The sequence below is a fragment of the Diadema setosum genome, chromosome 2, assembly GCF_964275005.1.
Source record: "Diadema setosum chromosome 2, eeDiaSeto1, whole genome shotgun sequence".
NCBI classification, from domain to species: domain Eukaryota; kingdom Metazoa; phylum Echinodermata; class Echinoidea; order Diadematoida; family Diadematidae; genus Diadema; species Diadema setosum.
Genome location: NC_092686.1, coordinates 42,753,985 through 42,769,580, shown reverse-complemented (window position 1 = coordinate 42,769,580; position 15,596 = coordinate 42,753,985). Strand labels below are relative to the sequence as shown.

General features: G+C 38.8%; 1 protein-coding gene across 1 annotated transcript; it reads left to right on the top strand.

The window, feature by feature from the left end:
- The first annotated feature begins 7,398 nt into the window (after positions 1-7,398).
- On the top strand, positions 7,399-11,622 carry LOC140245273 (plexin-B2-like). Its single transcript, XM_072324859.1, has 7 exons — positions 7,399-7,461; positions 8,305-8,394; positions 9,202-9,377; positions 10,231-10,378; positions 10,702-10,842; positions 11,333-11,410; positions 11,596-11,622. Exons 1-7 carry the CDS (start codon positions 7,399-7,401, stop codon positions 11,620-11,622), a joined length of 723 nt encoding a protein of 240 aa, XP_072180960.1.
- Positions 11,623-15,596: the final 3,974 nt, after the last annotated feature.

Here is a 15,596-nt window from a genome sequence, read left to right as displayed (position 1 = left end):
AAAGCAAATTTCTAGGGAATTAACATATTGAAAAATCAGTTTGAAGGATTATGATCATAACATATGGGAGTACATAATAATGTGATAGTGTGAGATCCTCGGTGAGGAAGCGAAGCGACCGAGCGGAGGGAGGGTGTGGGAGGGGGATACCCCCTCCCACGGTAGGGACTTTTTGTAAAAAACAGAGTATAAAAGTCGCTTTTATAGAGCATTTGAAATTAAATTTCTGAGGATTTAAACATAGTAACAGAAATCACTGCGAAGGACTACGATAATAACTTTGGGGGGGGGGGGGCAAGTGCCACCCCTGGATAGAACTGTCACAACATGAGAAAATGTATAATTAATAATCAACAGTACATTTCCGAATTTGGCCTGCAAAGAAATCCGCTACCTGTAAGTTAGAAAAGAGATTAGTAAATAATGATAAAATAAACAACAAAAAAGAATGAGTTTCTACCGCCATATCCAGAACAGAGCCTGAAACGGTGCAGGCTCAAGAAATCGTTTGTACTATAATACGTCTTGAAGTACTGTGTGATACTGTTGACTCAGACTTCTACAAAGCTGTAAGTGAGAATTTTAACCCAATCCGGCTCATTACCTGTGTTTTTTATGAAAAATATGAATAAAGAATGTAAATTAAATAACGACGGGTCACAATGCAGTCTAACGCTTTCACAATGTTATCGTATACATAGGGTTTTTCCCTGACTGTTTTTACTCCGGAGCTCTTGCAATATTCAGGCTTTTGTAATACTATCTGACAAACTTTTTACTTTACCATTTTACTTCATAGCTCAGCATTTTCTCCCATACCCTCTTACCCATTACATTTAAATGAAATACAACTAAATTGAGTTTGCGTGCCTGCATACTCTTTGGAAATTATAAGTGAGAATGTTCTTAGGTTTTGGCTCACTTCAAATTGAGAACCAATCGAACTGTCACAACATGAGAAAATGTATAACTAATAATTTGTTGCAACCGTAAGCAAATGCCAGCTGAAGGCGAGTAGGCAAATGTGTTTAAAAGCATTAGATTATGCACGGAGATCGTACAGTTACTTGATAGATGATCTTTTCTCGAATGTTGGTACTTATTTATAGCAAAAGGGCTAGAAAAAGCAGCTATTATAATTCGTTAGGCATGCATAATGGCCCAATGAGTGTTACAAGAGAACTGGAGTAAGACAGGTCTTTCATTTTGTTTTGTCTCTCCTGATCGTTCGTAAGAAATGCTAATTCATGACCACCTTTTCACAATTTGATTGGAGCATGCATTCATAATGGAAAATAGTTGACATAATAATCTATCCCCAGACATTATCATGCCAACATGTACTTATATAATAATGTACTATATCTTTGTGAGACGTAGATATAAAATGTCTCAGGTTTTCGATTATAGTAATTTCGAGGAAATTTCTTTAATTTTTATCGTATATGTAAACTTGAGGCTATTAGATTTTCATCCACTTACCTCTGTTCCTGTGAAAAAATGCAAGTGTCACCCTCAATGTCATCCACGAGTCGCACGTACTCGGGCGGCCAGTGGAAAAAAAAAAAAAACAAACACCGGTCACACGCGCCAAGGGCCATGGCATGCAGTGCCAATATGATAATAGCTCGCACAAATATAACATTTGTGTTTGTGTGCATGGGGACGATCCGATGGTTCATACAACAAAAGGGTTTCGTACAATTATTTTTAATATTGTCAAACGTACTCTTCCACATTTACGTAGCATTTATAATGTGTCTTTATATTTATTTGGATTGTTATCTTGAGAATTGCTAAAAAGCGTTATTATGAAAAAGTGGACCTTTCAGAATTTGGGGGGGGGGGGTGCGTACGCACCCGACGCACCCCCCCCCCCCCCCCCTGGCTACGGGCCTGAAGTAGGGCCATGTCTGTCCTGAAATCCAACACTCACCATCAGGAATATGCCTTGATATGGTTAAAATTCTCCCAGATTTTTTTTTTTTTCGATCTATCCTGTGTGGTACTCTCCTGTGGTACCATGGTAATGCTGTGTGGTACTGCCCTGTGGTAATGCTGTGTGGCAATGATCGACCTGTGGTACTGTCCTGTGGTACTGTCCCAAAATACCACAGGACAGTTCCTGTGGTACTGTTCTGTGGTACTAGTCCTGTGGTACTGCCCTGTGGTACTGCCCTGTGGTACGTCCCAAAATACCACAGGAATTCCTGTGGTACTGTCCTGTGCTACCGGTCCTGTGGTACTTTCCTGTGGTACTGCCCTGGGGTACGTCCCAAAATACCACAGGATTCCTATGGTACTGTCCTGTGGTACGTCCCAAAATACCACAGGACAATTCCTGTGGTACTGTCCTGTGGTACTTTCCTGTGATACTGTCCTGTGGTACTGTCCTGTGGTACCGTCCTGTGGTAATTACCACAGGAGTACCACAGGACTTTTTTTGTAAGGGAACGACAACGCGTCCTCCTCATCATCATCAGTTTTGCTGTTCTGGCAAACATTTTCCAGCGTATCGGCTACGTTCGATTTTAGAGCGGCGAGAGCGGAAGACGTGCATAATTGAGTCTGGGAAAGCGTATGAACAGCGTAGCTAAAGCGGCCAACAGCGTTATCGAAGCAGGAATGAAGCGTCGTAGGAACAGGCCTTGATTTTATACGAGAGTAGAGAACTTAGTGAGAGCGTCGTTAAAGCGGGAAGGTCGTGCTTTGATCAAGAAAGCGGCGCAGCAGCGGGACCATGTCGTCGGTGTCTAGTTTAGACTATATTTCCCGTTCTTGTGCCGCTGTTACTACGGTCAGAAAAACCTGGAATTGTTACGCTCATCCCGCGGTATTTACACTGTCACTGCTCTCTCCCCGTTTGAGCTACGATTCAAAATAGGTCAATCTTGATGGGGAGATGAGGAAGAAATTTTGAACCAGTTCAAAATTTCTTCCCGATCTGTAAAATTGCCAGATCCAAACCCATCACCCAAACGCTGCTGCTACGATGCTCCCGGTCCCCGTACACTTTTGCCGCTCTCTCCCGATCTGACAGATTGAATAGATCGGGATGCAGATCTTGATAGTGGAATTACATGTGGGGACACTTTAGGAACACTCCGTGGGGCCCCGTACAGGTATATAACTGGTTTCGGTGTTTTTGATACCTCCTTGAGTACTACTTCCATTGCAAAAGAAATTATAACAGTGATTCATTTCACTTAGAATAAAATAATACGGGAGCACTTTCCAGCTACTGGCTGGGGGCTCCTTAACTGGATGGGTTTGTGTTTTACGTATCTCAGCTGTTAATTCCACTGCCAAGGAAAATAGGCATACGTGACTGTTTTCACCTGAAAACAATTAATTCATATGGGGTGGGGATATCTTGGGGCTATACCTGTCAAGGGCCCTGCATCCGGGCCAATATCGCACCTCTTTTAATCGAATTCTTTAATGTTGAATTAAATTTAGCAAAAATTTCGCCTAGATGACATGGTAGTTCAATGTCATATTAATCTCTTCATTCAAATTTATTTTGAAACATTCACATTACCTCTAACCTTATTCTAAATATATAACTTTTTTCAACTGAAATCCATAATGACAAGTACCATTCCACTATCCGTTCATTCATAAATTCATAATGATATAGTCACGTAATTACATGCTGCGCTCATTCATTCAAATTGATTTCTGGCCATCTAATTTAACATGTTCTGCAGTCAATTAAACAGATATGTTCATGCTTGGCCTCTTTCCTTATTTTCTTTCGTCGTAGTTATTGTTTTGTAAGCATCATAGCATTTCATGTTTTCGTATTCGTTTAAGAGACTTTGACACCATTTTTTTAACGTGCTTTTTGAATCCAAAGAAGTAAGAAGCCACAAATTATCTGGTCGTTACGAGCGCTTTATTATGAGCGGTCGGCCAGTTCCAAGAAGTCAAGGTTATGATCCTCAATTTTTTTTTTTTTTATAATTCTTTCTATGTCTTCTAGAGATATACGTCTGTATCTATTGTGCTGTCATGACTATAAAAAATGAAGTTAATCTGCATTACTGGTACACGTATAGGCCTATAATGACATGTATATGAAAGAGAAGGAGCGTTACCAGTCTGGTTACAGAACAACCAAATCCAGTTATACTAGATAAGAAATATGATACTTTTACTGCTTTATAACAGTAGTTTATAGATGAAACGAAAACACACATAGAAAGACATGTTAAAATGATGAAACAAAGAAATAGCATGATTTGAATTTGAATGAACACGTTTGGAATTTGACTGTCTTTCGCGAAATTTAATGACTGAAATACCCTTTTCGGCAAGTCAAGGCGAATTTGAATGAACGTAGGGTACCAGCCAATTTGAATACCCATTTTACGAATTTGAACCTTCTATCAAAATTAATGAACCAACAGAAGTGCGAAATTGGCTGGGAAAACCTAACTGGCTTTGATGTTTTGGGTATCTATGATGTAAACTAAGGCCTACTTCGATTGTAAAAGAAAAACAGCTATGACTCTTTTCAGCTAAATGATGTCATAATAATCATGTGGGGGAGGGGCACTTTATGGCTACTGTAACCTTGGCCCAGTACAAGATGAAATGACTGGTTTTCGTAATATGGTCATCTTGGTTGTGCACTATACAGAAGTATGCTTCCTTTGCAAATTTCTCGAGTGTTTTGCTACTGTAACCTATGGGACCCCGTATACAGGATAAGATGACTTGCTTTAGTGTTTGTGACATCTCTGTTCAGTAGGCCCTGATATGAACGTTACAAAAGAATTTGTAAGACCATTTTCAGCTGATTCACAGTACATGTATAATGGATGGGACACTGTGGAGCTACTGTGTGGGACTCTGTGCAGGATGAAATAACTAGCCTTGGTATGTTGAATATCTCTGATAGGTACTTCTTCCAGTGCAAAAGAAATTACCCGTGTTTGGGGCTATACTGTGCGGGGCCCCATACAGGATAAAATAACTGGCTTTGGTATTTTGGATATCTCTGATGGGTACTACTTCCATTGCAAAAGAAATTAGCCGTGACCCTTTTCAGCTGAATGAAACAAATGTGCGCGCGCGTGTGTGTGTGTGTGTGTGTGTATGTGTGTGTATGTGGAGAGGGGGAGGGGCGCTTTGGGGCTACTGTCTGGGGCCCCGTTCAGGATAAAATAACTGGCTTTGGTGCTTTGGATATCTCTGATGGGTATACTTCCATTGCAAAAGAAATTAGCAATGACCCATTTTGGCTGAATGAAACTAATGTGTGTGTGTGTGTGTGTGTGTGTGTGTGTGTGTGTGTGTGTGTTGGGAAATGCACTTCGGGGCTACTGTCTGGGACCCCGTACAGGATAAAATAACAGGCTTTAGTGTTTTGGATATCTCTGATGAGTATGCCTACTACTTCCAATTGCAAAAGAAAGTAGCCATGACCCTTTTCAGCTGAACAAAATCAATGTGTGTGTGGGGGGGGGGGGGGGAGGGAGCAATTTGAGGCTACTGACTGGGGCCCCGTGCAGGATAAAATAGCTGGCTTTGGTATTTTGGATATCTCTGATGGGTACTACTTTCATTGCAAAAGAAATTAACCGTGACTCTTTTCAGCTGAATGAAACTAATGTGCGTGTGTGTTGGGGGGGGGGGGGGGGGGGGGCTCCTTTGGGGCTAATGTCCGGGGCCCCCTACTGGATAACATAGCTGACTTTGGTGTTTTTGATATCTCTGATGGGTACTCCTTCCATTGCAAATGAAATTAGCCGTGACTCTTCTCCGCTGCACGAATGAAATCAATGTTTGTGTGTGTTTGTACGTATGGCCTATGGGGGTGGGGCACTTTGGGGCTAATGTCTGGGGCCCCGTACATGATAAAATAGCTGGTATTGGTGTTTTGAATATCTCTGATGGGAACTACTTCAATTTCAAAAGAAATTAGCCCTGACTCTTTTCAACTGAATAAAATCAATGTTTGTGTGTGTTTGTACGTAGGCCTATGAGGGGTGGGGCCCTTTGGGGCTACTGTCTAGGGCCCCGTACAAGATAAAATAGCTGGCATTGGTGTTTTGGATATCTCTGATGGGAACTACTTCCATTGCAAAAGAAATTAGCCGTGACTCTTTTCAGCTGAATAACACCATATTTCTGGGGCCCTTTGGGGCTATACTGTCTGGGGCCCCGTACAGGATAAAATAGCTGGCATTGCTGTTTTCATGATAAGTACACCCAAAGGAACAATATCCACCAACTTTTGTCCGTGACCCCCTTCGGCTGAATAAATCCATTTTTCGGGGTCCCTTTTTGTGGTCCCTAGGCTTACGGTACAGGATGTGACTTGCCAGCAATTCATTTTATTGACCCTTGGACACATCCTTATATGATGAGACCATTAAAAAGTGTGACCCTTTTCAGCTGAATAAATCTTCTGGGCCCCCGGTCTATTACCTTCCACTGTATTTATCAATGATATAATTATATAGGCCTAATAGTGTTTCTGTTTGCCGTGAAGTGTGAACATGTGCCTTAAGGGCATGATACGTTTCAACAATCATCAAGCGGAGAGCAATTGACGACAATATCTGTCGGCACCCTTAGCACAATTCATAGTCACGTGGTGCTGCAGAAACTATGATAATGTATTAGAATGTCTCTCTCACACGCATATTATGGAATAATATGTGACAATATTAATTACGGTTCTTGTGTCATTTATGTCCTATGTATTAATTTGTGCATATGTATACGATCTGAAGACAATCATCTTGTTCTCCTTGTTTAACACAAACAAGGTGTTTATGGTATCATTGTATGTTTGCAATTAATGCAATTTTCTGTATGCTTTACATTACCAGATAAAAGACGGAGCCCGCGTCGCTCTGATAGAGAAGGTTAAAGGTTGGGACGATGAGAGCCGTGCCTTCCAGCCTGTTTCAGTGGGTGCACAACTGTTTCAAGTGTGTAAGTGACATTAAGAAATATCGTGCCTTGTTGCATATGAGCACAATGTGATGTACATTAATTACTTCATCGTTCATGACAGGAAAAAAGAAAAAGATTACGATAAATGGCTGATTTCCATTTTAGATGTGAAACCCACGATTGAATGATATGAGAAGAAAAGGTATATTGAAAACATTCTAACAATTGGACGCTAACATACCGATATCATTACAACTTACTTCCTGTTGAACACATGAAAAAAAGTTGAACTACAATTTCGACTTCCCTTTAAAGGATGGTGTCATAATTATCATACAGAAACATTCAAAGAGTTATTAATTTGCCAAATTACTTGATCGGAATTAGTACAGACACATTGTGCCTTGATATTTTAAGATACCTACCAGCATCCATCTTTATCCTTTTCTCATCACATCAGATCATGACACTGGATTTGATGACGTCATGAGAAGAGACTACACCAGGATACAGACACAGGATCTAGACGGCAGACGAATCAAGCATTTGGTACTGTCCAGTGAATGTCTTGTTTATATACTTTTGATATTTTCTATAGTGAAAGGGGACATAATTCCATTAAAGATAAACGAATAAAACAGAAGAACATTGCGGTTTTACTTTTGTAGTGATCGGCTTGACCTTGGAAGATAACGTCTTTAATGTTTGTCGTAATCCTCTCTTCATATATCAAAACATGGCCGGCGCAGCCGTGGGGGCCGTGGGGGCTTGGACCCCCACACTTTTTGTGCACCATACCAAGGAATACATAAGGTGTCATCACTTTGGGCCCCCACACTTTTTTTCAACGCGGAAGTACGTGGTGGCACTGAAATAGAAGTAGATAGAGATCTTGAAGTATGGCGGCGGTAAGGTTATGTTTTTTTCTCTAAAGACCTTTTTTTTTTTATAACACCTGGAAATGGGAGGGGAGAGAATGAGCTGAAGACCTTTTTTTTTTTTTTTTCTTTTTTTTTTGCTTGTCAGCTGATAAACCCGGAAGTGGACGGGGAGAAGAGATGAGCGGAGGACCTTTTTTATTTTTTTTTTCTTTCTTTTGCTTGTTAGCTCATGGGCCCCCACACTTTTGAAAACGCTGAGCCGGCCCTGCAAAGGGCTTTTGTTTGAAAAGAATAACATTCCTTCTAAAGTTATGAATTGAAAACAAATAAATAAACAAACACACTCACACACACACACACACCGTAGTTGAATGTGCATTTGGCCTATGGTATGCAAGCGGAAACAAGTCTCTAACAGCAGATACACTTTGCACGAGTTTTGTGACACATGCAGTTTGATTAAGTACTGCTTGAATATCACTATTACTATAACTGGTGTACCCTGATGCAGATGCCGGAGGAGCCACCATCGGCTGGAATGAAAGAATCACGAATCCAACTAGACAAAGAGATCTCTGCTCCACGACTTCTTGTCATGAAGGTACTGTCAGAGTTTAAAAAAAAATCGAAAACGAAAGAAAGGAAAGAAACAGTCTTTCTACAAAGCAGGCTCAACATGAAAACAAATAAATATGGCATGTAATCTACTTATTTTTAATTGTATCTTTGTTTATGTATCTAATATCAATGGTCTTAGCTACATCAAGAGTCTTAGTTTATCCGTTTGTGGCACTCTCGCCATCATTTCAATGTGCACGACACTGCATTAAAAGGTAAAGCCGAATTCTTTTATACGAAAAGGTGTCCGAAATTGAATGCACCTTTCTTTGAATACGCATTGTTAGTGGGGCTGGCGAAGCATTTCCAGGGGCGGATCCAAGAATTCCGTAAAGAGGGGGCGTGTTTACAAAATTAAAGGGGGGGGGGGCGCACGCACCCCTCCCCCATTTTTTTCTTTTCATTTCTTTTGTTTCCACAAAAGACAAAGGGGGGGGGGGGAGGGGGCGGCAACGGTTGCGGTCCTCCCTGGATCCATCCCTGTTTGATGTAGAGTTGATGTCTTATTGGAATAGATATGGAATGTCCGTGATTTTTGTAGTATTATGGGAACTCTAATTTGGAATTCATTTAATGAACGAGTGTTGCGATGAATCGTCGTGAGAGGCGACTCAACTTTGAAATCTTAGGAAAACTGTAGGCCTTTACACAATACCATACAATTGTACACTAAACTTGCTTGTACGTATAAATTATAGAGACATGTGCGAAACAGGTTTACGAAGAATGCCATGATTGTATTCTGGTGACACATGTTGGAAATCCAGTCCTTGTTCCCTCTGATTTGCAGAGGACGGTGGAGCCTTTCTTGAATGACTTTCTGTCGTCAGTCTTCAACAAAGTGGACGAGACACCAGCTACACTGAAACACATCTTCGACTTCTTTGACGAAATGGCTGCAACATACTGCTCAGGTTCCGGCCAGGAGAACCCAGAAGACTGTGCTGAGGCTTGGAAAAGTAACAGGTCAGAATTGCCAGGTTATATGACTGTAGTGACGCCCTGTTTCATTTTTTGCCAAATTAATAAAGGGAGGGAGGTTCACAGGTTTGTGCTGCAAACAGTAGCGTGACTTTATACAATGAGACGAGAGCAACAAGAAAAGATGGAAGGCATCTTCAGGAACGAATAAGCTGGCATTACATGTATGATATCGCTTGAAAGAAATTTCTGGTGAAAGTTCAAGTCAGCATGCTTGTATTGGAATAGTATTTTACGTTTCGAAGAATGAACTTAAAATAGCGATGCTATTTCATGATATTTTTAGTAAAGTGAAATATGCGAACGAGGGAATGAAGAGGTAAAAATGACAAGAACTTAACAGTGAAGATTTTTAACAATTTATGTTTCTTTTGTCGTTAAGATTCGAGTCATGATGAGTTACGATATTACTCTACATCATTTTTTATAACTTTCTGTTAGGAATATCGTTATTGTACGTAAGAAGGGAATCGACCTATTATTCGTTCTATACGTCAACATTGTTGTCTTATCGATATGTCCTTTTCATCACATCAACCCCAACTTTCTCGGCTACTGTTGTATTTGACTATGAATGAAATTTCAACATACGCTGTTCTGACTAATGTTCTTTTACTTCGTTTTGTCCGACATAATATTGTTGACATTAATTTCAAGCATGGATGGTGTCATTATTCTTTTTAGTCTACCCACTTCCCCGTGAAACTTCTTGTAATCAACTCAACTTTCGCTTATTCTACTGTTACAAGCAGCGTGTTGCAGTTGTGTTTACACGTTAGTGTTTTTCTTGAAAAATGAAATAAAATGATGTGATCTTTTGATTTATCTCCTATCAAAGTCTTCCTCAACACTACTGGGTGACTACCTTGACCCATCCCTCCTACGTGTTTGACATGCGCCAGTCTCGTTGTGCTGACCAGAGTGTCTCGGTCTTGGCCAACATGCTGGACAACGCCTGCAAGAAAGTCATACCTGAAATGACGGAGGTACTTATCTTTTGTTAAAAATCACACGTCATATCATCGGTTGAGCACTGCGAGTTCCATAATCAATATTAAAGCTAATGAATCACGTATAAGCGAAAAGAAGTTCAGGAAATCCCGTTAAGTGGTCATTTTATTTTATAGGTGTATTTTGCACTGTAGGCTCCTAAGTGATATCTGCAAAGGAAAATACATGTTTTCCATAAACCTCTACTGAAAGTGTTCGTTTTTATAAAACAAATTGTTTCATCACTTCCTTGTCTGCTTATCGGTGTCGTCCTAATACCATATTGTTTTGGATTTCTTATCGTTCCATGTTTTTCCAGGATTCATCATTAAATCGTGTCCTGTTCGTGAAAGATCTTCCTGGATACATCAAGACCATCAGAGAGTACTACGGTGGCATTGCGAGGTGTCCAGCCCCAACTGCAGTCGAGCTCCAACGTGAATTTAACACAATCGGACAGGTATCTGTCTTTTATAGTAACAGTAAACCATCACTAAAGGCCTGCGCTTCACAATTGCAATCCTGGGAAATAGATATGAACAGGAGTACATTACCTTTCGAAAACAAATCCCAAGTGCGCATTTCATTATCAGATCTTTATTTTAAGTTAAGAGTGTTTAGATTAATCATCTACCAAGGTTGGAAGAAATGACAATTGATAAGTAATCTAGAGTTTGTTATGAATTCATCCTACAAGGCAAAGACTCGAATAAGATACAGAGTCCCATTTCGTTCTTGAACCATCGGTTATCGCTCGTAAACTTTCTATACAATTAACCGTCTAGTGCTAGTGGTATATACATTTGTACCCTGCACTGACAACGATATATTGGTCTAATATCAGACAGATATCATGACCGAAGACTTGATATTCAGTAATGACGATGGACATCATTACACATGATCATCGAATCCACGGATGGCATTGTCAAATTCGATTTAATCTGCAGGAGTTCACTGGTCTCTTCAGCCGATTTGGGAGTCTAAAACTGCTGTATGATTTCACCTGCCGCGATGCAGCTGATCTGGTGAGTTACCATCATTTGCCTTTAAGCGATCATTGCTTTTCAATAATACCTTTTTTGTATTCCAAACTACTTGAGGTAACCACTTGGACTTTGTACTTAAGCTATGTTGTCAGGATGCAACACTTCAACTACTCATCCATAATTATTTGTGACACATTTTACACCCTTTTTCATTTCTCCTTCAGCTGGACGCCGTTGCCGAAATGATGTAACGCTGTCGCGGATCAACCCTTCGTCTCATATCCCCGTCTTATATTACTTAGCTTGTTATTATATCGTGATTCAGATCTTTTATTTTATTTTGCCATGTACACTTGAAATATCCTAGGTTATCTAGACGATCAAACTATACTGTATGTATTTTTCCCCAACAAGATTACGAAGTTCCAATTTCGTATGTAGAGATGGCCATTTTGAAATGTTGAATGTATATAGGCGAAATAAAAATAAACTTTACATACTTTACATATTACTCAGACAGAGTTTGTTTGAGTCTACTGTTTTTCTCGCCGTTGTACGGGTTTGTAAAAAAATAAGATAAAATGCAGCTTTTGAGTAGGCTCCTCCTGTGGATAAGCAGTTTTTCTTTTCTTCGGAATTGCATAGACATCATAATTTTTTTTTTTCGTGGCTCACTCATGTTACTTCCACGTATTGTACCTTCCACACGAGTTACTTCGTGTTACTTCATGCTCTATTGCAGAAAATCATGTAAACTTTATTGGAGCCAAGCACTATTGTCTCAAAGAAAAAGAGCACAGAATCCGGCTTGTGATTTTTAAGTTGAAGAAACTACTCCGCTGTGCATACAGTAATGCTATACAAAAGGCAAGGAAGTTATTTTACCATTCTTCTTGTCTTAGTGAGTCTCTTCTGTAATGTCTGTTTGCATCTTAATGAGGATTGTCATATTCAGTATTAAGGTGTGTTCGACTAGAGTGCTCTGTGGCACATACCTTTGTCATTCATGTTATGTCGATATCTGAATTTTAGAAACTGTGAAGCATGTTCTATCTTGACTGGAAATATGCAATACTTGACACTTGTAGGAACAGGATGGGGTTACATGAGAGTAAAATATTTTAAAATAAAAATTGTCTCAGCGTAGAGTTGTGACTATGCATCAATGTAATGATTTTTTTTTTCTCAAACTAAATGGATTTCGGTGATTTGTGATATACTAGTAATACGGCAAAAGTTTGCTCTGTTAAATGTCCTTCATCCGTTTGAGCATTCTTCCTTGTTTGCTATGGCTTTAAACATGATTAGTACTGAGATTATTCGCATTAAAATACTTCGTAGTGATGTTTTGGAATGATCTTTTGCAATCGACTGCATTTAAGTGTGTTCATGTATGTAGCTTTTGCTCAAATATGTCTGATAAATCTCGTAAAAAGACAAACAACTGCGTGAAAATGACAACCGAGGCTGTGTCAGCTAGTGACGGAAATAAATGAAGATCACGAACACACTTGAATTGATGTGAGGTTACTTGTATATATATATATATATATATATATATATATATATATATATTTTAAAGATATTAACCCTTTTGACGGGATATCTGCCGCCACCTCCTCAACCACTATTTGGAATATAGCCTTATAGTCAAATAAAATCAAATGCAGCAGTTTCATCGCACCGAGATTAAGAGAAAACTAAAATTGAAATGAATTTCTTTATTTTTCGACCAATTACATTTAAAATAACCTTTTAAAGAAAGCGAAGAGGTGTAAAATTTGAAAATACTCAGTACATAAATTGTGTTAAATTTGCTGTTGTTTGGTCAAACATACTCTCCATTTTAATTCAGTTAACTTCACCTCTTCTTCATCATGGTCAACTTCAAAATAGATAAACAGTTATATGTATACATAGATTAATACTTACTCTACATACAGACGTTTATGGTTTTCTGTTTGTTTAGATTTACCCAAGTCATCGTCATGTAGAGTCAGTTTAAAGAAATATATGACTAAGATTATGTCGACTTTCTGTAGACGTTTTGAAAAACAAAGAAAAGTAATAATGTAAGGTATACGTGTTAATGTTTATAATTGATATCAATTTTACTCATATCTATCACCTATTATTCGGAAATGAAATATTTATATATGATAGAGGTCTACAGAGATTAATAGAATTGTGTTAATATCCATAGGGATCGTAAAGTTGGTAAAGATTCCTTTTTTTTCTGTTTTTTCACATTTTTTTTTTCTCCACTCAGCGAGTACTGGAAAAAGAAAAAAAGTTGTGTTCTTTTGCATGTATTTGTATAAGCTCTTTCCGCCCTGTAGACAGGTTTGACCATCAAAGTTGACGACTTATGGTAAAGCTTACCAGTAGTTTCCTCTGAAAAAGAAAAAAATCATGTTCATATGAACTGCATTTTTTTTTTTTGGTATAAGTTTTACACCATGTATCTTTCAAACTGTATCAAATAGAATGACATTTATTACTTTACCACAGGACTCCCATTGCATGCAAGCTATATTGTTAATGTCTCTCAACATGCCCAAGGAGAACTAATAAAATTTGAAGAATTTAAATTGAGGTCTGTACATCATTAGTTTAAAAAGATATATTTCTTACATGATAATGATTTCAGATTTGTTGCCAATATCATGCATTCAAAATGCGGAAGATTTGCTATCTCAAAGAAAAAATGCCAAGAAAAAAAAATCAAGTATATAAATTATTGTGTTTCTATCACGCTCTATAATGGCTGTACATAACTGTCAAATGTATTCCACGCAGGATGTGAAGAACAGTCTTGAATATAAAAGTCAATGAATAATACGTATTTGTTTTATCCCCTGCTTCTCTTCTCTACCATGTACTGTTTGGAAAAAAAAAAAAGAAAGTCTGCCAATTTCGACAGTGGGTAAGATTGTTCGAACGATTGATACTCTTCTAGTGTCTTTGGATGTAGAGAATACCAATTTCGACAATGGGCAGATGGGTAAAGTATTAGCTACGGTCACAAAGGTTCGTACGAACGATGCGTTCGTACAAATGTCACTGTTCGTACGAATTCTGGAGTTCGTAGAGACTCGTAAAAGGGGCACAGATTCTTATACGGCCTTTTGACGAATACGAGCGCTGTTTAAGTCGCAAGAACAACTTAAGATTTATGGCCCTAGAATTCGTACTTTTTTCGTAAGAATGCCTTGAGGTATTCTTTCGTCAGACTTACGGCCATCTTATGATTTCTTTTTGTCGTAAGATGGTCGTACGTGCAACTCACGGCACTCTCAAGTCATTCGTAAAAAGATTTACGATTTTTTTTTGTCTACCGCCTCCTTTATGTGTGTTTGTGTGTGTGTGTGTGTATGTGTATGTGTATGTGTGTGTGTGTTAGTGTGATAATAGTAATTGACATCAGTAACCTAATTCAAGGAAGTTTTGGTATTTTCCCTTCGGCTGAAATCATGGAGAAGGTTGATAAGTTTATGTATACGGCCTATCATTAGGGGCCATTGAGCACGAAAAAAAGAATTAACGGCAAATAAGTTTGTCTCGGTTATACAGATTTCCCCATTCATTTTCAATTTCTTTTTCTCATTGAATTTGTGTAGTTCATTTTCGTCCAGAGAAGTCTTGTAGTCCAGGCTAGAAGGCACCCAACCTTGTTTTTTGATATATACAATGTTTTTTGATGGTTTCTTGTCAATTCGAGGGTGCTGATTCCAAATCCGATTGATGCCACTCGCGTAACCTTGAGCATTTTCGGCAAAATGCAAAAATCCAAAATGGCCGCCAGATATGCTAATTCGACCGTGATAAACACAATAATGTGCATTATATGACCAATTATTCCACCAAACTTTGTACATTTCTGTTCCTAGAGTTACTCCATCTGCATTTGCAAGCGAATTTTCATTTCATATAGGTTCATTTAGCATTTAAAGCTCATTTTTATTCAAAATGACCGCCATTCCTATGCTTATGTACTATATGAATGGCAAAACATCTGCATGGAAATATAGAACAAATTTACTGTATTTCCAGTCCCGTACCTGCGCTATCATAAAGTGTTGCATGTGCAATATGTTGGGTGTCACTTACAACATATAGGGGGCCTACATATATGAGCATTTGATATTCATAAACCTTACGATGTTGAACACAATTTCTTATATATTTCATTTTGTCTCAACAAAAGTCTCAACAATATAAGTTC